At 41.9% G+C, this 24768-nt stretch overlaps 1 protein-coding gene across 1 annotated transcript in view; it reads left to right on the top strand.

Moving 5' to 3' along the window:
- Positions 1 to 19288, top strand: part of SHOC1 (shortage in chiasmata 1) — a gene marked incomplete at its 5' end in the record, with an annotated part of 149084 nt that extends 129796 nt beyond the window's left edge. Inside the window, 9 exons of the mRNA XM_084628159.1 lie at positions 153 to 651; positions 1814 to 2652; positions 3965 to 4195; positions 4286 to 4504; positions 8969 to 9044; positions 11553 to 11927; positions 15103 to 15254; positions 16168 to 16429; positions 19134 to 19288. Of these exons, the coding sequence (XP_084484285.1) occupies positions 153 to 651; positions 1814 to 2652; positions 3965 to 4195; positions 4286 to 4504; positions 8969 to 9044; positions 11553 to 11927; positions 15103 to 15254; positions 16168 to 16429; positions 19134 to 19234 (2754 nt within the window). The 3' untranslated portion in view covers positions 19235 to 19288. The remainder of the gene's footprint in view (positions 1 to 152; positions 652 to 1813; positions 2653 to 3964; positions 4196 to 4285; positions 4505 to 8968; positions 9045 to 11552; positions 11928 to 15102; positions 15255 to 16167; positions 16430 to 19133) is intronic.
- Between the last annotated feature and the right edge of the window lie 5480 nt (positions 19289 to 24768).

The following is a 24768-nucleotide window of genomic DNA, read 5'->3' as shown; positions in this document are numbered from 1 at the left end:
CCAGAGAAATGGTAACTTTTTCTTTTGGGCAGACAGATAAATATATCTATATCTTAAGATCTTGAAAACTAATTTAACTTTTTTTCATATTTGGATTGTATAGTGTTGAATTGTACCATAAACATTCCTTAAGTCTGTTCCTTTCATTTCAGCATTTTTGTGACATCACTTCTTTGTACAACCTAAATTCTTCCATTCCTCCAAAATCACCCAAGAAAACCATATCACCCCAAGAACAATGGAGCTGCTTCAACATGACCTTTCCTCAAGCTTCGTTTTCCAAGTCTTCGCTCTCCAATATTCAAGGAGATTATCAGTATTCAGAATTGCTTGACAACATACAGAACAGCCCAAGTCAGTCCTTAAATTATTACAAAAATGAGTCTTGTTCTCCTTTGAGATCAAGTGAGAGGCAAAGCATGTTAACATCTTTGCTGTCTTACTGTGGACAGGTCAGTTGCTTTGAGACAGACCATAATATAAGTGGTCAGCAGTACCTTCCTTTTCTGAAAAATGTAGGAACAGAGAGAGAAGCTAGTTCCTCACTCTTAAAACAGCGTGATTCAGATGTATTTTCTTTGGAATCAAGCCATGTGAATCATGAAGCCAGAATCTCACCACCAGAGACCACTAAGGAGGATTACGATTCAGGTAAGCTTTCTTTTCACTTTATGGAGCAAATTAGAATTTATGAATTTATTCCCTTCTTCTTTGAACTGAAATTTCACTGCAGCTAAAATAAGTACACTTGAAAGCATGCACATGGTTTAGTTGAAAGCAAACCAAAATGTACAACCTGGACGAGGATGTCAATTTTATGCTTAATTAGTTTTACATGATTTCCCCATACCTGTAAAAGTACAGTACAGGTATGCTAAAGAAAAAATGCCTGGATGAAAAACAACTTAAATTCAGTGCACCTGAGTGACAATGAGATGCACGACAGTCTATTTTTAGACTATAACTGAGAGGAGAACTAGATACTGTAGCTCAGCTGAAAAGTATGGTAAACTCATACAAATTGTAAGGATTTACACAAAGAAGTTAACAAGAGATCTCCTGTATGTAGTTCTATAGAAATCTACTAATACGGAGGATTATGTAACTCAGGGGATTTGTAATGGTATAAAGACCTTTGCAGTTCTACGTTGCTAGTTGAGATTCACTCCCAGTGGGTTGTGATAAAAAAAAATGATGATCTGAAAGCTGTTTGGTGGCTTATGTGAAACGGTGAGATGGTGGCTCATTTTCTTCTCCTGCAGCGCTACTTAAAGTTAAAACTTGTAGGGAGAATGTGGACTCTCTGCTGTGGGCAAAAAGGAAGGGCCTCTGAGAAGCTGCAGAACTAAAGAGTGAGCTTATTGGGTCAGAACATGGGACTGGAAAATGAAGTGTTCACAGGTTTGTAGGATGAGGTGGATATCTGGCAGCTCCAGAATATTGATGCTTAGCCTTTTTGATGTAGGAGACAAAGAATTGGCCTGGCTGTGGGTTAAGAGGAGAGTTAGTCAAGGCAGCTGACATGGGCAAGAATGGTGCCAGACTGGGGCTTCTATAAGGAAGCTCTCACTTGTAAGGCCTTTGCCTCCTGGCTTTACTAGTAAACGGAGCCAAAAACTGTCTGTCCTTGCTGTGTCTCTAAGGTAGAATAGGAGAAGAGAAGACTATGACAAAAGGAATGATCAGTAAGTAATTTTCCTTTATCGTCCCAACTCAATTTAAAAAATGATTGAAAGCTTTAAAATATGGTCTGCATTAAAAATGTTTTTTCATTGGATTACTACATTTCTCTTCAAATTGTTTTATTATCTAGTGTCCAGCAAGGATACAGAGGAGAATTTAACAATTCCCATCAGTAAAGATGTTTATGAAATCCTTATGAGAAGAGAGAGCTGTCTACATGACCTCATTGAAAAGAAGTTTGGTTGCATGTCTCTCTTTAAGACTATAAGATGTCCCCTTGAAGTATACAGGAAAAGCCTGAAGGAAGGAATTGAGATATCTGTTTGGATGGATGATATGACAAGACATAATGCTGATGCTTTGGTGAATGTAGCCCATGAACATCTGCACCATATTGGAGGCCTTGCTCTTGCCCTGGTGAAAGCTGGTGGGCCAGAAATTAAGCAAGGGAGTAAACGTTACATTGAGCGCCAGGGAACTCTCACCATTGGCCAGATAGCAGTGACAGGCGGAGGCAGGCTTTCTTGTAAGAAAATTATCCACACAGTAGGTCCAAGATGGTCTGCAAATGAAAGTGAGAGATGTTGTCACTTGCTTGAGACAGCCATTATAAATGTCCTGAAATATGTTAATACTCCAGAGAATAATATAAAGTCTGTTGCAATCCCTGCAGTGAGCTCAGGAATTTGTGGCTTCCCAGTAGATTTATGTGCTCATGTGATGGTACGGACTATAAAGAATTTTGTTGAGCTGGCTCCATTATTTGGCTGGTTCAAAGAAATCCACTTGGTGAACGTTGCTGAATCCACAGCTACAGCAATGAGAAAGGCCTGTGAAGAGTTGCTGGGCAGGAGTGACATCAACGCACTGCAGGAGACTCCACCAGCTTCAGCGAACCAGCTTCCAGATTCCATCACAATCAATGGTCTCTGCCTACACATCATAAGAGGACACATTGAAGATCAGCAAGTAAGTCTTTCCAATGGCACATGAAGCCCTGATCTTGTGAAGTGCTGAGTATGGCGTTGCATCCCTGCACCTTGCAGGATTGGACACAAGGAGATTAGAAGGCATGTTGTATTGATCCAGTAAACGTGCATCTTGTCCTTTTGCCTTTAGCCACCCAACATTAGAATCAGTGGACCAATACATTATATACCCCGATCTCTTCTTATAATAATACTACTGAGTTATGAAAAGTGTGAGTGAGCCCTGTTATGAGAGAACAGGAGAAAACAACAGATAGTCAGGACAGTCAATACAATAAAGTTATGTTAACATTTACTTTTTTAATATAGTATTTTAATAGTTAACTTTTTTTTCATGTATCCCCTAGAAGTTTACTCTCCTAGCTTCTATCACATCATGCAGGAGTGTTGTAAGCAAGACACGAGACGTAATTCTTCCGCTCTACTCTGCACTGATTAGGCCTCAACTGGAATATTGTGTCCTGTTCTGGACGCCACATTTCAGGAAAGATGTGGACAAATTGGAGAAAGTCCAGAGAAGAGCAAGGTTCAACTTATTATTTCTGTGGTCAAAATACCATAAGCAAAAGTTTTGCATTTCTCAAATTCAGTTCCAAATTATAGCAGCCCTAGGGAGTACGTGATGGGCAGAAGGAGAAAGCTCAGGGATTTCCATCCTCCCACAGCGCTCCTGCACAGAAGGCAGCCATAATTTTGCAATTCCTCCTGAGTACACAAGATGGCGAGGACTATTAGTGTGGCTGGCAGAGCTTACTACTCTAAGGCTACATCTATATTATGCACCATTGTCAGTGGCATGTAGGCTACGTGTAGCTGTGCGCCACACCAAAAAGCCTGTTGTTTCCACCGCCTGCTGCGGCGTGTAGCTACTCCTGTCAATGAAAGGCTCTGGCAGGGGGAGACAGAGGGGGAAAGTTTCAGCAGATAAAAATACCAGTGTAGACAGGGAGGCACAGCTTGGGTGAGTAGAAAGCATGTAAGGGATATACTTGTGTACATATCCACAGGCTTCAACTATGTTTTTTACTCTACATGCCTCACCAGCAACACTGCTAGTTATACCCAGGTGGGGCGGGGGGTATGCTGGTATGTGTTCTACACACTGCCAAAAGAAGCATGCAGTGAAGATGTACCTTAAAAGGGGGAGTGTCTGGATGGGATGGTGTTTTTAATAAGGAAAAACTTCACCAGCTGCACAGGTACATTTGAAGTGGGGATCTAACTGCAGTGCAGGTAAAATATGCATTTAGCTGAAGTGAAATATACTGAGATCTTGTGTTCTTTTCTTCCAGACTGCAGTTATTGTTAATTCTGTGGTCATGAATGATGATCTCTCAAGAGGAAACATTTCAAGAGCAATTCTGGAAAAAGCAGGCCTATCTCTTCAGAAGGAATTTCTGTTTGAGTTACAAAAACTTCCTCCATACTGTGAGAAATTCATATTGACAAAAGGATACAATCTTGCCTGCAAGTCTGTGCTCCACATAGTATGGTCCTCACAAAGCAGCAGTGATTCACGCAAGGTGACATTCAGTTACAGTGGATTTTCACTTCTCTTTTTCAGGTCAAAAAGTAAAGTGAGGTCTAAAAACTCTCCTTTTTTTTTTCTGCAGGGACTAAAAACTGCAATGTCAAGATGTTTGCTTAAGATTCAGGAGTATCAGCTTCCCTCAATTTCCTTCCCTGCAATTGGGACTGGAGTGTTAAATTTGCCAAATGATGAAGTGGCAGATATTATGATTGACAAAGTTTTAAGCTTTGCAAAGGAACATCCTTGGAAGAAGACAGATGTGTATTTTGTGATCCATCCAAATGACAGTTATGTCTATAAGGTAAAACATTTAGCATTAACTATAAGTTAGTAGAAGAACCCACAATAGCCATGAAGAAAGTTTCTGTGTATTGCTACAAGCTAAAGTACTTCATATACCAAACTAGACATAACATTTGTAAAAAGGGATAGCAAGCTTCTGGTGTATGTCCTGGGGCTGGTAGGGAGCATACAGTGAAGGTGCTGCTCCCCACTTAGTGGGGACTTTCTACTGAAGTTAAACCACAGGAAATGCATTTAGCAAATTCTGTCACATCATCTTCCATGGCAATGTCTTGTCACAAAGAGCTTGGCCTTCCATAGTAGAAAAGGCTGTAGACAGGAAGCCAAATTCTCTGTTGGTGATTTCAATGGAATAGTACCAGTTTATGCCAGCAGAGAATTTGGCCCAGGTGATTTATATATGGCTGTGTTAGGTATCCATTTATTATAAAAACATAAGGTTTGATCGTTTTCTCTCTGAACCCAAAACTCCCACTGACTACAGCAGGTGAGGAGTGAGCCTGTATACAGCAGCAAAAGTAACATACAGAGCAATAAAGTGTGGACTGGCAAAAAGGTAACATTATGCTCTTGCTTCTGCTCTGAAAGGCTATCAAATTCAGATGTGAAATGTAATGTGGTATCAGTAACTGGGTGTAAGGGAGTGTGAGTGTAACTTACATGCTGAAGGACAGAAAAAAGGTGTAGCCACTCCTTCCTCCTTCGAGTTAGTTGCTTTTCCTGATACACCAGCTCTTCCATGCCATTGATGTGTAGGTTACATCCATTTTGACTCCTAGGTTCAGATGAACCAACTTACACCCTCTCGTTGACATGTAACTGACAGCACCTTGCATGTAAACTCTGACGTTGCCCCTCCGTTTTAGAAGTATTTACAATAAGAATTTCCAATTTTAATTAATTGACTTTTGTTCATCTATGCTGTAGACCTGCTGTGCAGTTTCTTCACCTTTTTGTCAGTATAGTTCAGTGTAAAATCTTATTTTCTAGTGTAGTATTAATTTACAATGTACTTTTTTCGGTATTTGTCTGAAGATTATTTTTATCATTTTTCCATATGCCAGAACTCTGACAAATTATATTCGGTTGTAATTTGTCTCTGTTTCCTTGGACCACATGCTCACACTGCCAGTTGTTTCACTAACGTGCCAAAGCCTGTCCTTTCCCCGCCATAGGCCTTCAAGGCTAAAAAACAACATGAATGTTGTATTTTCACTGCTCAGGGGACGCCAATCTGCAGGAAGCCCAAACCCACTGCACAGCACAGAGCAGTGCACCTCAGTGGCTTTCCACATAGAATCATAGAATATCAGGGTTGGAAGGAACCTCAGGAGGTCATCTAGTCCAACCCCCTGCTCAAAAGCAGGACCAATCCCCAATTAAATCATCCCAGCCAGGGCTTTGTCAAGCCTGACCTTAAAAACTTCTAAGGAAGGAGATTCCACCACCTCCCTAGGCAACGCATTCCAGTGTTTCACCACCCTCCTAGTGAAAAAGTTTTTCCTAATATCCAACCTAAACCTCCCCCACTGCAACTTGAGACCATTACTCCTTGTCCTGTCCTCTTCTACCACTGAGAATAGTCTAGAACCATCCTCTCTGGAACCACCTCTCAGGTAGTTGAAAGTAGCTATCAAATCCTCCCTCATTCTTCTCTTCTGCAGACTAAACAATCCCAGTTCCCTCAGGCCTCTCCTCATAAGTCATGTGTTCCAGACCCCTAATCATTTTTGTTGCCCTTCGCTGGACTCTTTCCAATTTATCCACATCCTTCTTGTAGTGTGGGGCCCAAAACTGGACACAGTACTCCAGATGAGGCCTCACCAATGTCGAACAGAGGGGGACGATCACGTCCCTCGATCTGCTCGCTATGCCCCTACTTATACATCCCAAAGTGCCATTGGCCTTCTTGGCAACAAGGGCACACTGCTGACTCATATCCAGCTTCTCGTCCACTGTCACCCCTAGGTCCTTTTCCGCAGAACTGCTGCCTAGCCATTCGGTCCCTAGTCTGTAGCTGTGCATTGGGTTCTTCCGTCCTAAGTGTAGGACCCTGCACTTATCCTTATTGAACCTCATCAGATTTCTTTTGGCCCAATCCTCCAATTTGTCCAGGTCCCTCTGTATCCTATCCCTGCCCTCCAGCGTATCTACCGCTCCTCCCAGTTTAGTATCATCCGCAAATTTGCTGAGAGTGCAATCCACACCATCCTCCAGATCATTTATGAAGATATTGAACAAAACCGGCCCCAGGACCGACCCCTGGGGCACTCCATTTAACACCAGCTGCCAACTAGACATGGAGCCATTGATCACTACCCGTTGAGCCCGACAATCTAGCCAACTTTCTACCCACCTTATAGTGCATTCATCCAGCCTGTACTTCTTTAACTTGCTGACAAGAATACTGTGGGAGACAGTGTCAAAAGCTTTGCTAAAGTCAAGAAACAATACATCCACTGCTTTCCCTTCATCCACAGAACCAGTAATCTCATCATAGAAGACAATTAGATTAGTCAGGCATGACCTTCCCTTGGTGAATCCATGCTGACTGTTCCTGATCACTTTCCTCTCATGTAAGTGCTTCAGGATTGATTCGTTGAGGACCTGCTCCATGATTTTTCCAGGGACTGAAGTGAGGCTGACTGGCCTGTAGTTCCCAGGATCCTCCTTCTTCCCTTTTTTAAAGATTGGCACTACATTAGCCTTTTTCCAGGCATCCGGGACTTCCCCCATTCGCCACGAGTTTTCAAAGATAATGGCCAATGGCTCTGCAATCACAGCCGCCAGTTCCTTTAGCACTCTCGGATGCAACTCGTCCGGCCCCATGGACTTGTGCACGTCCAGCTTTTCTAAATAGTCCCTAACCACCTCTTTCTCCACAGAGGGCTGGCCATCTATTCCCCCTGTTGTGATGCCCAGCGCAGCAGTCTGGGAGCTGACCTTGTTAGTGAAGACAGAAGCAAAAAAAGCATTGAGTACATTAGCTTTTTCCACATCCTCTGTCACTAGGTTGCCTCCCTCATTCATTAAGGGGCCCACACTTTCCTTGGCTTTCTTCTTGTTGCCAACATACCTGAAGAAACCTTTCTTGTTACTCTTAACATCTCTCGCTAGCTGCAGCTCCACGTGCGATTTGGCCCTCCTGATTTCATTCCTACGTGCCCGAGCAATATTTTTATACTCTTCCCTGGTCATATGTCCAACCTTCCACTTCTTGTAAGCTTCTTTTTTATGTTTAAGATCCGCTAGGATTTCACCATTAAGCCAAGCTGGTCGCCTGCCATATTTACTATTCTTTCGACACATCGGGATGGTTTGTCCCTGTAACCTCAACAGGGATTCCTTGAAATACAGCCAGCTCTCCTGGACTCCTTTCCCCTTCGTGTTAGTCCCCCAGGGGATCCTACCCATCCGTTCCCTGAGGGAGTCGAAGTCTGCTTTCCTGAAGTCCAGGGTCCGTATCCTGCCGCTTACCTTTCTTCCCTGTGTCAGGATCCTGAACTCAACCAACTCATGGTCACTGCCTCCCAGATTCCCATCCACTTTTGCTTCCCCTACTAATTCTTCCCAGTTTGTGAGCAGCAGGTCAAGAAAAGCTCCCCCCTAGTTGACTCCTCTAGCACTTGCACCAGGAAATTGTCCCCTACGCTTTCCAAAAACTTCCTGGATTGTCTATGCACCGCTGTATTGCTCTCCCAGCAGATATCAGGAAAATTAAAGTCACCCATGAGAACCAGGGCGTGTGATCTAGTAGCTTCCGCGAGCTGCCGGAAGAAAGCCTCATCCACCTCATCCCCCTGGTCCGGTGGTCTATAGCAGACTCCCACCACTACATCACTCTTGTTGCTCACACTTCTAAACTTAATCCAGAGACACTCAGGTTTTTCTGCAGTTTCGTACCGGAGCTCTGAGCAGTCATACTGCTCCCTTACATACAGTGCTACTCCCCCACCTTTTCTGCCTTGCCTGACCTTCCTGAACATTTTGTAACCATCCATGACAGTACTCCAGTCATGTGAGTTATCCCACCAAGTCTCTGTTATTCCAGTCACATCATAATGAGGCCATGGAGAGGAGCTTTGTGACTGTGAGTTAGGTAGGGGGGATAGTCAGTGCATCAATGCACAGCATGGATCCATCAGCATAAATCTGCAAGCAAAAGAGAGCAGTTTATGGGCAGCTTCTACTCCTGCCCATAAGCTGTAATAGCTGCCATAGCCTGGCTGCCTGAGTTCCCCACATACTACCTGCAGATGGAATTGGAGAGGATGCCATCCATGTCCCTGTACAAAACCCTGGAACCAGGCTTGGCACAGGAAACCACCATTAGGCCCTGTATGAAAACAGACTGACTAAAATTGCTTACCTAACAGAAATCTGGAGAGACAGACTCTGTTCACTTGTTAGTGGTTTGATACATAGCTGGCTGTGAACTGATTCTAAATCTTTCTTTTTCAAGGCTTTCCAAACCAAGTTACATTCAGCAAAAAACAAACTGATAAAAGACACGGAATGCAACAAAAGGGATTATTTGGGTAAGTCAGAAGCACAAAGGATGAATAAGGTTCTGAAAATTATATTCTCCTAATAAACATCTATTATCTGGGGGTGAAACCATCACACAGGAGCTCTACATTTAATTTTTTTATTCTGTTTCATTGCCTGTCAAACTGGGTGATAAGAGGGAGAAAAAGACAAGACTGGTTTGGGTATAATGGGGAAAATGTGTTACCTCTTCTAAAGTTGTGTTTTGCAAAACTTGTTTTAGTGTTATGATACTATTTAATTAGATTGCTTTTGACTTTTATCAGATTCTCATTCATGTAAACAAAAATGTAACTGTTGAGCTAACTATTCAACTCTTCAGACACTTTGCAGTCTTTTGCCCCTTGAAAGACCCACGGCATTCACATTGATGTTATCAGGAGTTATGTGTGAATGCTGAGAATAGAACTGATCTTAGGGTTTGGTAGCTCAAAAGGAGGATTTCTTAACTGTGAACACAGACTGGAGGAAGCTAAACTATGACAGTTATCAATTATTTTCTCTAATCAATCATCTGCATCCCAGTTTCTTCTATTTAAGGAGCTAATGGGTATGATAAAGAAGGTTCTAACTGTTATGCTTTGGCACCTTTTTTCCAGCTTATGCAAACAGGATTTGTCATACCAGGCTCAGGTCCTTGCTTCCCCTAGCAATCTTTGGGTAGTTGATGCTTCAGAGGAAGATGACCCTTCTGAGCTCCAATAATTGTGCAGTGCCTTTTCTGGGGCAAGAGGAGTTCCTTTCTGACCCTGAAGCACAAGTTTTAATTACCCTTGTGTATACTGTGGCTACAAGTCTAGTTAGTGGCCATGAAATTATCTAACCAGGTCCCTCCTCAGCCTAGTTAATTGTCACTGATCCAGTGAACAAAAACAAACTTTAACCAGTTCAAATCAAGAGAAAGACCAACAGAACCCTTTTTTAGGGTTTTTATGGTGAGGCTTGATTCACCCACTGCGACACCCCACCTCTGAGGGAGGGAGAGAGGGAAGGTGTCCCTTGCTGCACATATCTCTGGGTTATGCTATTGGAAGCAGACGTAATCCAGGTCTGAATCGTCCCCTGTGTTGTAGTTTCTAATTAATCTGAAAGAGGTCCTTGTGAAAATCATCATAATTAGTTGATTTAAGAGAAAACCCGGCTAGGTTATAATAGACAGCTTTATCAGATGCCAGCTGCTGAGAGGACATGAACACAGCTGTCCCTATTCAACCTGGTGGTGATAAAAGTTGTTGGGGGGGTTTTCTCAGAGTTTTCCTAGAACCAGGCCCAGAAGTTTAGTGCACCTGACTCTAACTTTAAAAAAAAATAAATTAAACCTGGGGGGGACCCTGGCTGAGTGCATTGTAGCTACTACAGAGTTCCAGAGCTTATTGTATAAGGTTAATTAACACAGTAAAAACCTCACCCGCAATAGGCAGTGCCCTGTCTTTAGTTACCACTTTAAATTTGCAGCACAGTTTTATTCAACTTTTGGTTAGGGCCATCACTACCAACTGCAATCAGTGAGAGTTGACGGCACAAAGTACTTCATGTGACTGGGCCCCTGGCGCCAAAGGGTAAAATTTCAGTTCAAGGAAGGTGAGGATGGTGTGATGGGTAACATTCCTTCCCTCCTTACAGACATGGGAGTTGTGTTTGCATTGTGTCTCCAGTGTTCAAATTATTGCGGGCAGCACTCCAGCCCCTTACCATTTCCATCAGTGGACTCTTTATATCAAGCTGAGTTTGTTGTCATTTAAAACATATTCTAGCTAGCCAATGCAAAGCCAGTGTGAGTGAAACACATTGATTTTACATCCTACTTTAAAAAAAAAACACAGGGAGAACACAGATGTACTTAAAATGCAAAAGGTACTCATTTATCCAGAGCCAAACACCAGCAGGGATTTTAAAAAAGGGCTTCTTTGTAAATAGGACAATGTCCTCTCCTTCATTTTCCCCCGAGAACTACAATGTATTCTCTTAACACAAAAACAGTCCTAACTAGAGACTTAAAAGCAACATTAACATTTTCAGTCTGTGTAAATATTTAATTTCATTATCTCCTGAAATAGCAACTTCTGCTTAAACCACCCATTAGAAGAATGTGGGAAAACATGAAAATTAAGAACAAGTTTCTAAATGGTTCACAGAAGAACTACTACCATTTAATTTGACTTCAAAATATAATGATGTTTATACATCTGGATTGGAACTGTATTTATTATTACTAGGGGCAAATCCTGGTCCCACTTAAATCAATGAGAATTAGGCCCTTTTGGGGAGATTTTCAAAGGCAAAACTGAAAGTTAATGGGAGTTAGATGCCCAACTGCCATTTGTATCTTTAAAAATCTACCCCTTAGTGTCTGTCATAATATCCCCTTTCTGAACGTACCAGAAGGACAGTAAGGTTCCTTGTGTGCAGAGTCTGAAGGTTGCATATAGAGATTTGTGACAGCACTTGTGAACTTTTCAGTCTACCGACTATACTTGTATAAACTGTACTTCTTACAGGGTCACGCTCCGACAGACAAGCTGAAATAGAGAATCAAAAAACTGGACCAGCCATTGAACTTATTGGGAACTGCTATGAAAAACTGGAAGCAGCAAAAATATGGATTGAAGACATAATGCAAGTCCAGGAAAGTCACTTTATTGTTATAGAAAACAATCACATTTTTAACCTTAGCAAAAGAGAGCATGCAGAACTTTCTCATCTGCAGCGTTTCGGTATATCCATATTGGAAGAAGTGGTTGATGGAAAAGCAAGATTAGAGATTAAAGGTCCCCCTGGTGCCATAATTGATGCAGTGTTTGTGATCGAAAACTTAATGTGCTATGTGCAAGAAAATAATACAGTCAAACAAGAGGAACTGCTGCAGTCAGAGGGTCAGTGAAGTTAAGAGAATAAAAACAAATATGAAGCAGGGAATATAATGCCAATCTATAAAAAGAGAAATAAGGACAACCCAGGGAATTACAGACCAGTCATCTTAACTTCTGTACCTGGAAACATAATGGAGCAAATAATTAAGCAATCAATTTGCAAACATCTAGAAGATAATGTGATAAGTAACAGTCAGCATGGATTTGTCAAGAACAAATTGTGTCATATCAACCTGTTAGCTTTCTTTGACAGGGTAACAAGCCCTGTAGATGGGGGGAAGCAGTAGACATGGTATAGCTTTATTTTAGTAAAACTTTTGATGCTGTCTTGCATGACCTTCTCATTATCAAACTAGGGAAATGCAACCTAGATGGAGCTACTATAAGGTGGGTGCATAACTGGCTGGAAAGTCATTCCCAGAGAGTAGTTATCAGTGGTTCACAGTCATGCTGGAAGGGCATAACGAGTGGAGTCCCTCAGGGATTGGTTCTGGATCCGGTTCTGTTCAGTCTCTTCATCAATGATTTAGATAATGGCATAGAGAGTACACTTATAAAGTTTGCAGACAATACCAACCTGGGAGGGGTTGCAAATGCTTTGGAGGATAGAATTAAAATTCAAAATGATCTGGACAAACTGGAGAAATGGTATGAAGTTAGCAGGATTAAATTCAATAAGGACAAATGCAAAGTACTCCACTGAGGAAGGAACAATCAGTTGCACATACAAAATGGGAAATGATTGCCTAGGAAGGCATACTGCGGAAAGGGATTTGGGGATCACATTGGACCATAAGCTAAATATGAATCAACAGTGTAACACTGTTGCAAAAAAAAGCAAACATCATTCTGGGATATATTAGCAGGAGTGTTGTAAGCAAGATATCAGAAGTAATTTTTCACTCTAGTCCATGCTGATTAGACCTCAACTGGAGTATTGTGTCCAGTTCTGGGCCCCACATTTCAGAAAAGTTGTGGACAAATTGGAAAAAGTCCAGAGAAGAGCAACAAAAATGATTAAAGGTCTACAAAACATGACCTATGAGGGAAGATTGACTAAACTTCAATCTTTGTTTAGTCTGTTTGTTTAGTCTGGAAAAGAGAAGTCAGAGGGGACAAGATAACCATTTTCAAATACATAAAAGATTGTTACAAGGAGGAGAGAGACAAATTGTTCTCCTTAACCTCTGAGGATAGGAGAAGAAGCAATGGGCTTAAATTGCAGCAAGGGAGGTTTAGGTTGGACATTAGGAAAAACTTCCTAACTGTCAGTGTGATTAAGAACTGGAATAAATTGCCTAGGGAGGTTGTGGAACCTCCATCATTGGAGATTTTTAAGAGCAGGTTAGACAAACATCTGTCAGGGATGGTCTAGATAATACTTAATCTTGCCATGCGTGGAGGGGACTGGACTAAATGACCTCCTGAGGTCCCTTCCAGTCCTATGATTCTATGTATGAGTGTTATCCATATTTAGATGAGCTCGTATTTCAGTGTATATGTATGAAGAATAGACAGTAGGGTCAGATTAATCCATGTGCTTAGATACTATGGTAATGGGCGCTATGCAAAGCCTTGAAAGACTGTGTGTCAGTTTGTTGACTTCAGTTGATTTACTGTGCAAGATTCCAGGGGGTTGCAGTTTACCCTACTGGGCTAGCCATGCTGGTGGAGGCAGATGTGATTGTGCTGCCAGCCCTCACTCTGGGGGTTCCACTAGGAAAGGCAGCCTGAAGGCTCAGACACCTGTGGCTCCCTAGAAAATGTGTGGAATCAGTGCATACCCTTTCTGAGCCGGTCCTGTATACTTTATAAGTAGCTTGTTGCAACTCCCCTCCTGGCATACCTACTGCTATCAGGGTTCCACAGACAGACTTGCTCTGGTGGGAGTGAATCAAGCCCTGTGACGTCAATATAAAAATTACTGAAGTCAATTAAGTCAATTAATTGATTTCGGTGGAGTTACAATAATTAATTTGAAACCAGTACCAAAGACCACCTCAGTGGGCAACTTCCTGTCTTTGAAAGATCCCTGCTTTCCAGGTCAGTTTTATTTGGCTTGTAGTTAAAAGCCACCCTTATTAGGCAACCATTTTTCCTGGTCATTTGGATGGTCATTTAAAATGGGCTCCATGGTATAAAAGATAGATACACAGTGAAGATGATATATCCTGTGTCTCTTCTGTTTCTGACTTTTTTCCTTAGTTCCTTTGGTAGAACTTGATTTAACAGACATAATATATTCAGCAAATGTAAATGTAAGCTGTAAAGTCCTTAGTAAATTTGAATCAGTTAAAGAATTTCTAGATCTGGACAGATAGTTACTTTATTTAAATGTACAAGAGTGCAGAAAGGTGCTGTAGTGCAGTGGTTCTCAACCATGGGTCTAGGGTCCCCTGGGGGGCCATGAGCTGGTTTCAGGGGGTCCACCAAGCAGGGCCAGCATTAGACTCACTGGGGACCAGGGCAGAAAGCTGAAGCCCCACCACATGGGGGTTGAAGCCCAGGGCCCTGAGCCCTGCCACCCGGAGCTGAAGCCTGAGCAATGTAGCTTTGCAGGTGCGCCTGTGGCAGGGGCCCCAGGCAATTGCCCTGCTTGCTACCCCCTATCGCCGGCCCTGGCTTTTATATGCAGAAAAACCAGTTATAATTGTGGCACAGGTAGGCTGTAGAGTTTTTATAGCCTGTTGCGGGCGGGTTGGGCCTCAGAGGGAAAAAGGTTGAGAACCCTTGCATGGATTGTCCATATCCAAAGTTCATTGAACTCAATGGAAGCCTTTCCAATGACTTCTGCGAGCTCTGTATCAGGCCCCAAATGTCCTTGATGGTTTTTTAAAACAGAAATCTTAAAAGTAAATCTGATTTAACAGTAAACTCGCTACTTACTGGCAATAAGCAGTTGATCCTTACAGCACAAAAGAAAAAAAGAGTATCCCAACCTTCCTCAGTAGAATTCCTAAGTCATCACTGCCCTCATCAAAAGACCCTGTAAAGGAGGAGCCTGGACTGAGATGACCCAAACAACTTGCTTTGGAGAACATGTAACACTCCTCTCTCTTAACTAAGCAACTAAAATAAAATATTAACTTCCTCCTCCAGTGACTTTGCTGCACTTGGGGTGAGTTTAACAATCTGAAAATCTTATATTATTATTATATATCCTGTTACTTGTGTCTAGGCCGACTGGAAACTAATTATCCTCCAGAAAAACTCCGAGACAAAACAAGGGATACCAAAATGCATTACCAGATCTCAGAAGCAGACTTATACTGTCAGGAATTCAAGGACCGAGAAAAACAGTTTGAAAAAGCTGGGCTTTGTGTTCTCAAGGTAAAGAGAGTGTCCTTGGTAAAAAGAATCTGAAGAAATCTTAAGGTATTAGACATTTACAAGAACCTGGATGGAATTAAGAAGGATACATTTTCAATAAAGAAAAAGATCAAAATCAATCAGTTCCTTATAATATTTGAATGATCTTAAGTGAAACTGCAAATGAAACCTAGCTTTATTGCTCAATTAAGATGACTGTTTAGAAAATGTTACAGCTGATCATTCAGAAAGATGGAGTTAAATCCTTATTTAACATTTTAGAAGGCACCATATGTTTGTTTTATATTTTGAAGCCTCAAGTGCTCAGTTATAGTGAATTCTCAGGGATCAAGGGGCTGATTCTGCTCCTGATGTAGTCAATAGTAGGTTCTAGGCTCTACTTTAATGCATGAAGGGAACACAAAGATGTACAGCATATACATAGAGAAATATAATCCTCTCTAGAAGATACATTCTCTGTGGGAAGGCGGGAGTATTGTCTAATGAAGCATTTCTCAAACTGGGGGTCCTGACCCAAAAGGGTGTCGCAAGCCTATTGTAGGGGGGCGGGTCATAGTATTGCCACCCTTACTTCTGTGCTGCCTTCAGAGCTGAGCAACTGGAGAGTGGCAGCTCCTGACAAGGTGCCCAGCTCTGAAGGCAGAGCTACCACCAGCAGCGGTGCAGAAGTAAGTGTGGCATGATATTGGGGCAGAGGGTGTCAGGTCAACACTTTATTAGAGGGGGTCGTCACAGCCTGAAATACTTTCAAAGGGGGTCCCAGCAAAAAATGTTTGAGAACCCCTGCATCAAGAAGAATTTACTTGATGTACAAAGACCACCTCTCATGCTGCATTAGAACTCTGATTAGGCTTCCAAACATGCACAGTATCTTATCTCTAAAAAAGATTTATTTAATGACTTTCCATTCCAGCAAAGCTCTAAGAATTTTCAAGGAGAATTTAGAGGCTTGCCATATCGCTGTCCAGAAGCTCAGGTTGAGGAGACGCTTTGGAGTGAATATCCATCCAGCCATGCATTGGATTCATTTGCACCTGACCTCCGGCTCTGTGATTCAGTTGCAAACCCAGATGAATACCGTAGTCTGAATTTTCACCAAATAGCTGGAGAGTTTTCAGGAAAGAGAAGGCCCAGTGCATCATTATCAAACTTAACAGAAAAGGATGTTTTAACAGGTATGGTAAAATCACACACAAGTGCTGAGATTAATCTCTAATTAAACTAAAAATCAGACTACCTGGAAGACTAGGTCACAGATTTTTCTTTAAAATAGTTTTCAAATCAACGGATCAGTTGCTCTTTCATTTTAATTAGCTAATTTGTAGAAAATTCTAAATATTATTTGTATTTTTAATGCAAGCAGGAGTTCCTAGCATTTTAAATATGTGCATTTTTTACTCTAATGGGGAATAGTTTTTTTTTTAATTATCGTGACTTTTTTTTTTCTTTTGACAAAATATTGAAAAAACACTAGTGCTCAGATTTCACAAAACTTCTACTTATTCCCATGACCTGTGTTTGAAATTCATTTAATAAACTTACTCGAATTATTTTTAGAAATGTTGACAAATTTTTTTAATAAACATAGACCTAGGACAAAGACAACCACAGGGCTGAAATTTTTTTCACCCGTAGTGTTAAATTTAGCAGCCACAGAAAGCAAAATCCTGAGCACATTAAAGTGAATGGGAGTTTTGCCACTGACTTCAGTGGGGTCAGGATTTCACCCAGACACTTTGTGTTCTCTGACATATATTTGTTATGACATCTATTTTGTGCAGCATCCTGTGCTTGAAGCCCCCTTCTTAGTTTTGCCTCCTGCACCTACCCCTTCTCTGTTCTTGAGTGCTTTTGAAAACCCACTTCTTCAATGAAATTTAATGTATGTATTAATATTAAAATACCCTGTTAACCCTGAAGACATACATTACTCACAGAAGAGACTTCATATCCTTATTGTCTTCACTCTGTTCTTCTTCCCATCCCCTCCTTGGGTGTGCCATCTTCTCCTGTTTATTTTCTCATTTTAGATGGTAAGTTCTTTAAGGCATGGTCTCTCTCTTTTGTAAAGTGTAATGCATATCCATGGCATTTTAAAAGTAATAATTAATAGTAATTACTGATCTCTATCAGTAACTCTCATTGTACCATGCGCCACAGAACCTTTTAAAAATTATGCCTCTCCTCTTCAGTTATTCTCTCTGCCACCCTTACTCAGAGAGTGAAATCAATAAGATGACTTGCAAAATAAGTCCCAAGTAGGAAGGGTGGCAAAATCTGGCCCATTAATGATAATTACAATCTAATTTTGATATTATGGGCCAAATTTAAAAAAAAACACCAAAGCTGAGATTCTTGGACAAACCTGGTTAAGTCCTCATGCAAACTAATGACTAGCTAAATCAGTTTTGTTATATGTGAATTGGCAGCTTTGTGTGCACAAGTGAGACCATTGTATGTTTAAATATGGATGCACGCATGCATGTGACTTTCTTTATTAACCCCTAATTTTTGAAAATTTAGTCCCAGGGGCAAGGAGAGGTCCTGCAGTATTCATAAATGTAATAACTGATTACAGTTATTTTACATTTTGATCTCTTCATTGTCCAGTGAAGCTGAGGAGATACCTAAGTAATTACACCAAAATCATCGATGAAAACCTGAGTAACTAATTGATATCTTGTTCATGGGGTGGTTATGGCAAGCTGGCAGTGAACAGGAGAAAAGTTATTTGAAATGTGGTACACTGCTTTTATTTCTCAATCTTTGGGAATTAAGGTGATTATAAGGAAGTTGTAAACAAATCTGCTGCTACTCCTCTCTCCCTGGGTAAGTCTGAGGTACAGTGTGGTGGTTAGCAGTACTTCAGTAACTGTAAAGGAAATTGTCTAGTCAGAAGAGAAAGTTTTAACTCCAGTAAACCAGTTCTGTAGAAACCAATGACCTGCCTCCAGGTCCCACTGTCCTGAAAAGCACTGATCTCTAGTTGAACAGATTTGTGTAATACCAAGAACTGTCATATCAAATCCATACATAAAATAATGAAACGTGATTAAAGCAAGAGGAGGAGATGAGCCGTGGTTTTGTCTTGGCTCTTGGCAGAAAAAGTTATTTTTAATTCACTGTTCATGAGCAAAAATAAAACAAAGACTAGCTCACAAAGCATTGCCCCATTAAAGAAAAATGTCATGCAACTTCCATATTTCAGAAGCTCCTACAAAGTCAAAATAGGCCTAAAAAAATCAGTGTGGGAAGATAAAGTTTTATTAAATCTAAAAACACTTAGGGTCAATGCACCAAGTTTTTTCTTCTGTAACAGATGAAGTTCCTAGTTAAGTTTTTTTTGGTTTTGTTTTTCCATATTATGTATTGCTAGGGACAAACAGAATCCTGTACAAAAGACTTACGCAAGATTAAGGAACAAATTTTCAAATATTTTGCTTTTAAAATTATTTGTAATTTTTAAGTGTAGACATTTTTAACTTGAGAACATTAATAGTGTGTCCCTGATGAAAAATTTCTAATTACACATTTATTGAAGAGTCTCAAATGTACTACTCATCTAATATAAAGAAACATTAAAAGCATGCCAAAGTGTTGCAGTCCTTAAGTATATCACAGATTGCTTTTGTAAATTAATTCCCAGTTTAAAGTCACAAGATGTTTGTGCACATACTTCTATTAATGGAATTTATTCTAAAAATAGTAATCTGTACAGATCTCAGGCTGGTTACAATCTTGTCATTCTTTGTACAGTAGCACGCTATGAAAAGCTACAGCCTGCTATTACTACTGAGAAAAGCATCGCCAAGTCTACACAACTAGGACATTGTTTTGTAGTTATTCACTCCTTTCTTATTTCCCCCCTTTCTTTCATAGGTTTAGGCTTTGCACAAGTACCACAGCTCAAAAAAAGGCGACTAACATTTGAAAAAGCCCCTGGAAGAAGTGATGGGCAAACTCGTCTTAAATTCTTTTGAATTAAATGGAGAGTCTTACTACAGATATTTTTTTAAATTAGTGAAAAGTTTCAAGGGAGCCATTTTAAATTTTGTAAGTATTTCTGACCCAATTCCCTGGTCATTTTCATATATTGAGAAGTTATTAGGTTAAAGTTTTTGCATGTTTATTAAAAGGGGTTTTTAAAAATATTTTACCAAACAAGTTAGTTACTTAATCTGGAGAATTACAAGGAAAAATGTCTATTCTTAGATGTAAATTAAGATAAATAAAAACTTTTCCACTTTCACATACTGCCTTTCTATAATTTGTTTCCATATCTCATGAATTAATTTAAAAGAACCACATTGTTCTTTACACACACAAAAAGGCAAATAAGGGCCTAGAAGCTATACATTTAAACTCTTGGAGTTTCCTTGATCATTTCAGTGGGGGGCCTGGGTTTGCTCCTGAGAGAAAGGTGCTGGGCTTCTGAACTTGCAGGAAAAAAGATCCAGAGGCGATTCTGGCAATTATGGGCCAATAAGCCTAACTTCAGTACCTGGTAAATTGGTTGAAACTATAGTAAAGAACAGAATTGTCAGACCGATAAACATGGGGTACTCTTCCTCTTTTGGGGAAGAGTCAACTTTTGTAAAATGCCTCAGCTCCTTCTCCCCACTTCCCCTGGCTCTTTAAGACAATGTGTGGAGAGTGGTGCAGTGCAAGAGACTGCTGACAGGTCATCTATCTCACAGAACTGAGCAGGTGAATGCTGATGAAGCCAACCATGCCCTGGTCCTGCCTCCTTCCAAACTAGTCCCACGCCTGCTTTACCCCTACAGTGAGCTTGTCTAGGCATTTTTGCATCATCTTAAAGCAGGGCTTGAAACCAAGGTAATTAACACCAGTATCCTCCCCCACCCCCTTAACACCAGTGCAGAACATCCATACCTGGGAACTAACCCCAGTGTAGCTACAATGCAGTGCAAAAAATCCCTCAGGTTGACAAGCCTGGAGTCCCAGTCCCACATTTTACTTACAGTGGGGTTTCCATGGAATTATAGGGGAGAAGCTCGTCTCATGGCTGTTTGTTACTCTAAGCAGAGATACTTCCCAATTAGTGCCTCTGTTCCAGAATCACTGGAATAGAGCATCTGGCCATATGTTTGTGTTTTAAAAGTAAGCAAGCTGCAACCAGGTTTGGAATGATCTACCCCGCTCCAAGGAAATTTCCCACAAGGTCCCTGAGGCCTCTCAGCACTTCAAAGGCAGCCAGTCCAAGGCCTATACAACCCTTTGAGCAATGGCTGCTGCTGGCAGTGCTTACCCCAGATATTGGATGGCAACAAAAATTGCTGCTGTAATCTTTAGGTTGAAATATTCCCACTTAATATTAAGTTGTTAAAGATGAGGGTGCAATAAAACCCAACTTAGTTTTCAGGGTCGAGCCTCTAGGTTGGTCACAGGAAATTTATTTAGTAGAGGACAACTCGGTGACACTATAAATGACACAACCAAACTTTATTTAAAATTATGATTAGTTAAACAAACAGGCATACAATTACTACTTACTGTGACAGACCCGGATGAGTGGGGTGCAAGGAACAGGGAGTGAGAAGGCGTGCTGCTGGAGGACTGAGGAGTACAAGCATGATCAGGCTTCAGGAGGAAGGTTTTGTGGTGAGGATAAAGAAGGTGCTGGGGGGAAGGCAATGGGGAAGTAGACCAGGGAGTTGTAGGTGTCATGCAGCTGATACAGGAGACATTGTAGACAGCTGCTATCCACAGGGTCCTGGGCTGGAAGCCTGTGTAGAGGGCAGGCCTAGGTTCCCCCCATCTCCTGATTGGACACAGGAGGAATTGACCTGCTCTGTGAGAAACACCAGAAGGGAAGGTCTATTTTGGAAAGGGATCTGGCCTGTCCCCGACCCATTAGGTGGGACGACAGAGACTGCGGATCTTGTTCTCTGTTTCCCCCATGCTGGCCAGTGATGAGGTTAGCTGAGTGAATGGCAGGTTTGAGCCTCTAGCAGAAGTGGCCAAACTGAGGGCTGCCGTGAACCTCTGAGGTGAGCAAATCTGCCAAAAAGCGCAGGACCCACCAAGGCAGAGGAGGAACTTTGTCACATTACACAATAATGCAGTTACACTGACACTAGATGATGAAATGATGTATCAATGTGTGATCAGTCCACTGACAACAGAGTAAAGTACAGCCTGGGATCTGACTATACCCTTTGGATGTTAATTGAAGTTTTCTCCAGTTTAACAAAACTTCTTTTTATACCCCATCATAATACTAATTAATATTAAACTGCCCTTTACCACAATTACATTTCCACCATTTCTTATTAGCTTTTTACATTACACATTATTTAAATTAACATCTGCACCAAAGTCTTTCCCATTCCATCAATATAGACAGCATTTTAATAAAACATTTACAGTTCTTAAAAACACTTTTAAAACCTTGCTCAAAATAGTTGTAACAAAAACATCACCATACCATAACCTTGGCTCATGTCCTTGCTGATTCTTACTTTCCATAACACTCTGTCTCCAACTTATCTTTGACTTTTTTCACACTAGCTACTTCGATTTCCCAGACTCCGCTACACTTAGGCCCAAAAATAGGCTAATTTAGGTAAAAGTAATTTCTTAACCCAAACAACACTATAGGCTACACTGCTCCGCCCACTCCACCAGTTTCCTCTAGTTCTTCAGTGTCCTCCTGATCCAGCGAAGCAACTTAAACATGTCTATAACTCTAAGCATGTGCCTAAATCCTTTTCTGGAGCAGGGTCCTTGTGAGTAGTAAGGATGCTCAGGAGTAGTAACAACCACCCACGCTTCCTTGGAGGTGGGGGAGGACAGGGGGAAAGAGGCAGACTCTAGAGCTTATTGAATAGGGAACTCAGTTGAGTTTTTAATGGACCAAGCAATGGGACTTTCATCTTTTCTTCCTGCCCTGCCTAAAACACATTCAGCTTAACTGCCCCCTTTCTCAAGTTCATATCACTGCTCCTAGCAATGACCACTTACATCATATAGGATAGTGTATCTCCTTAGTGTTTGCACCCTTTAGGTATTTGTAGGCTGTCATGATCACTCGGACCTCCTGCATCTTTCTTTTCCCACTTCCCCCAATTTGTCTCTAATAAGCACCCCAGCATGAACACAGTATTCCAGGTGCTGGTGGCCAAGAGCCATAGAAAGGGGCACTATTATGACTGCCTCTACACAGTTGCACTGGCCATTCTTCTGCTATATCACATTACAAATTAATGTATTTGTATTACAGTCGTGCCTCTTAACCAACTGAGAACAGGGTCTCATTTTGCTAGGCACTGCACAGGGTCGAATCCCTGTCCCTAGGAGCTTATCATCTAAGCAGGCAAGTCAGCCAAAGGATAAGGTAAAGGGATATACAAGCAGATGGCCTGATCCAAAGTCCATTGTAGTCAAACGGGGATTTCCAGGCCCAGACTGCAATTGTCTGTAAACATATTTGTGCCGTGATTATTTTTAGAGGGGGAACATGTGCCTGTTTCATATTAGTACCACAAATTATTTCTTGCATTACTTGTGTTCCAAGGTTCTCCATCATAAATTCTCTTCCCCAGCCTAATATATTAACTTACAATTTTCTCTACTTTTGTGCTGTTCTGTTTTTTTCTGTCAAGGTTTCTAATAGCTTTAGATCACAGTCTATTGTTTCCACTAGTATTTCCAGAAAGTCCCATTTTCATATTACCAACTAGTTAGATTTACATTTTTACTCCCTTTTCTAGATATTAATGAAGAGGTCAAAGCAGACCTGGCTCAGTACAGATGCCTGTGGGTAAAACATTAGACACCTTTTCCTGATCCAGTACATCTTATTTTGTTTTTAGTCCCTCAGCCATTTCACAACAAGGTTGAAATGTTCTACCTGTCAACATGGGGTGGCACAATTCTCCAAAAGTCTAGGTTCAGAAGTCTGGGATAGGCTCATACTAGAGCAGGGGTGGGCAAACTATGGCCCGTGGGCCACATCTGGCCCGCAGGACCATCCTGGCAGGCCCCTGAGCTCCCAGCTGGGGAGGCTCACCCCCCGACCCCTCCCCCGCTGTCCTCCCTCCCCTGCAGCAATGCCGGCTCGTGGGCAGCGCGGCTTGTGCCCACCCACCTCCCAGGCTTTCAAATAAGCCTGTCCTGCTGCTCTAAGTGGCATGGTAAAGGGGCGGGGGGGTGGGGGTTGGATAAGGGGCAGGAGGCCCCAGAGGGCAGACAGGGGGCGGTTGGATGGGGCAGAGGTTCGGGGGGCGGGGCGGTCAGGAGACAGGGAGGGTTGGATAGGGGGTGGGAGGTCGGGGGGGACAGGGAGCAGGGGGTGTTGGATAGGGGGTGGGGTCCCAGGGGGCCTGTCAGGGGGTGAGGGTGTGGATAGGGGTTGGGGCAGTCAGGGGACAGGGAGCAGGGGGGGTTGGATAGGGTGTGGGGTCCCAGGGGGGGTGGTTGGGGCAGGGGGTCCTGGGAGGGGGCGGTCAGGGGACAAGAAGCAGGGGGGGTTGGATGGGTCTGGGGTTCTGAGGGGGACAGATAGGGGGCGGGGGCCAGGCTGTTTGGGGAGGCACAGCCTTCCCTACCTGGCCCTCCATACCGTTTTGCACCCTGATGTGGCCCTTGGGCCAAAAAGTTTGCCCACCCCTGTACTAGAGACTTGAAACTCAAGAGTCAGAATCCTGCAAGACATCCAGCGCAGAATTATAAGGTAAGTAATTTTCCCTTTTTCCTAGTGCTGTATGTCCCACTGTGCCAGGTCTTCCACTTGTCAGTTTTTTACACTAAAGATATTCTGGAACAAGGACTGCCTTTATTTTTGTGGACTCTTAAGCACTCAGCCTAATGTCACTGCTAAACAAATAGTAAAAAAATGATATCAAATGTACCCTCAAGTGCTATATAAGTAAGACGGAAGACAGAGGTCCCTGTCCTAAGGAATTACAAATCTAAGTAGATGATTAACAAATTATGAAAGGAAGATAGACAAAAAGCAAGTGATTAAGCTATGAAATTTAACAGACATCTTATTACTTTTCTTCTCAAGGCTAATCCCAGTTTTCATTTTGGAAAGAATCATCAAAATGTAAAGCAACTGACAGCAATGAAAGCTTTTGCCTTAAAAAAGTTATCCTTAGTCCTTGACAGCCACTGAGATCCTTCAGCACCCACCGGTATCACTCTAATATTTTGAGTGGCTCCTGGTGAATTCTCCAGCACTGGCCATTTTTAAATGAAGACTGGTTGTTTCTCTAAAAAGATCTGTTCCAGTTCAAACAGGAATTATAGGGGGGTGCGGATGGGGGGGGAGTTATCTGCATTGCATTCTACTGGAAGCCTGTAGAATACAGACCTTTCTGACCTCAGAATACATTTGTGGGTGAGGAGAGAGGCACTATCTGCCATTGTTGCCTCCAGTAGAAGACGACGAAGAGACCTGGCCCCCATTCTTCATCTGAAAAGTTGACCTCTGTGAACACTTGGTGGTTAAAACTGCTGTCATGCTGGAGAGACATATGGATCAGGCTGT

Source organism: Lepidochelys olivacea (genome assembly GCF_965140295.1).
Source record: "Lepidochelys olivacea isolate rLepOli2 genome assembly, chromosome: 5".
NCBI classification, from domain to species: Eukaryota; Metazoa; Chordata; order Testudines; family Cheloniidae; genus Lepidochelys; species Lepidochelys olivacea.
The sequence above is the reverse complement of the archived record's forward strand: the minus strand, read 5'-3'. Positions and strand labels throughout refer to the sequence as shown.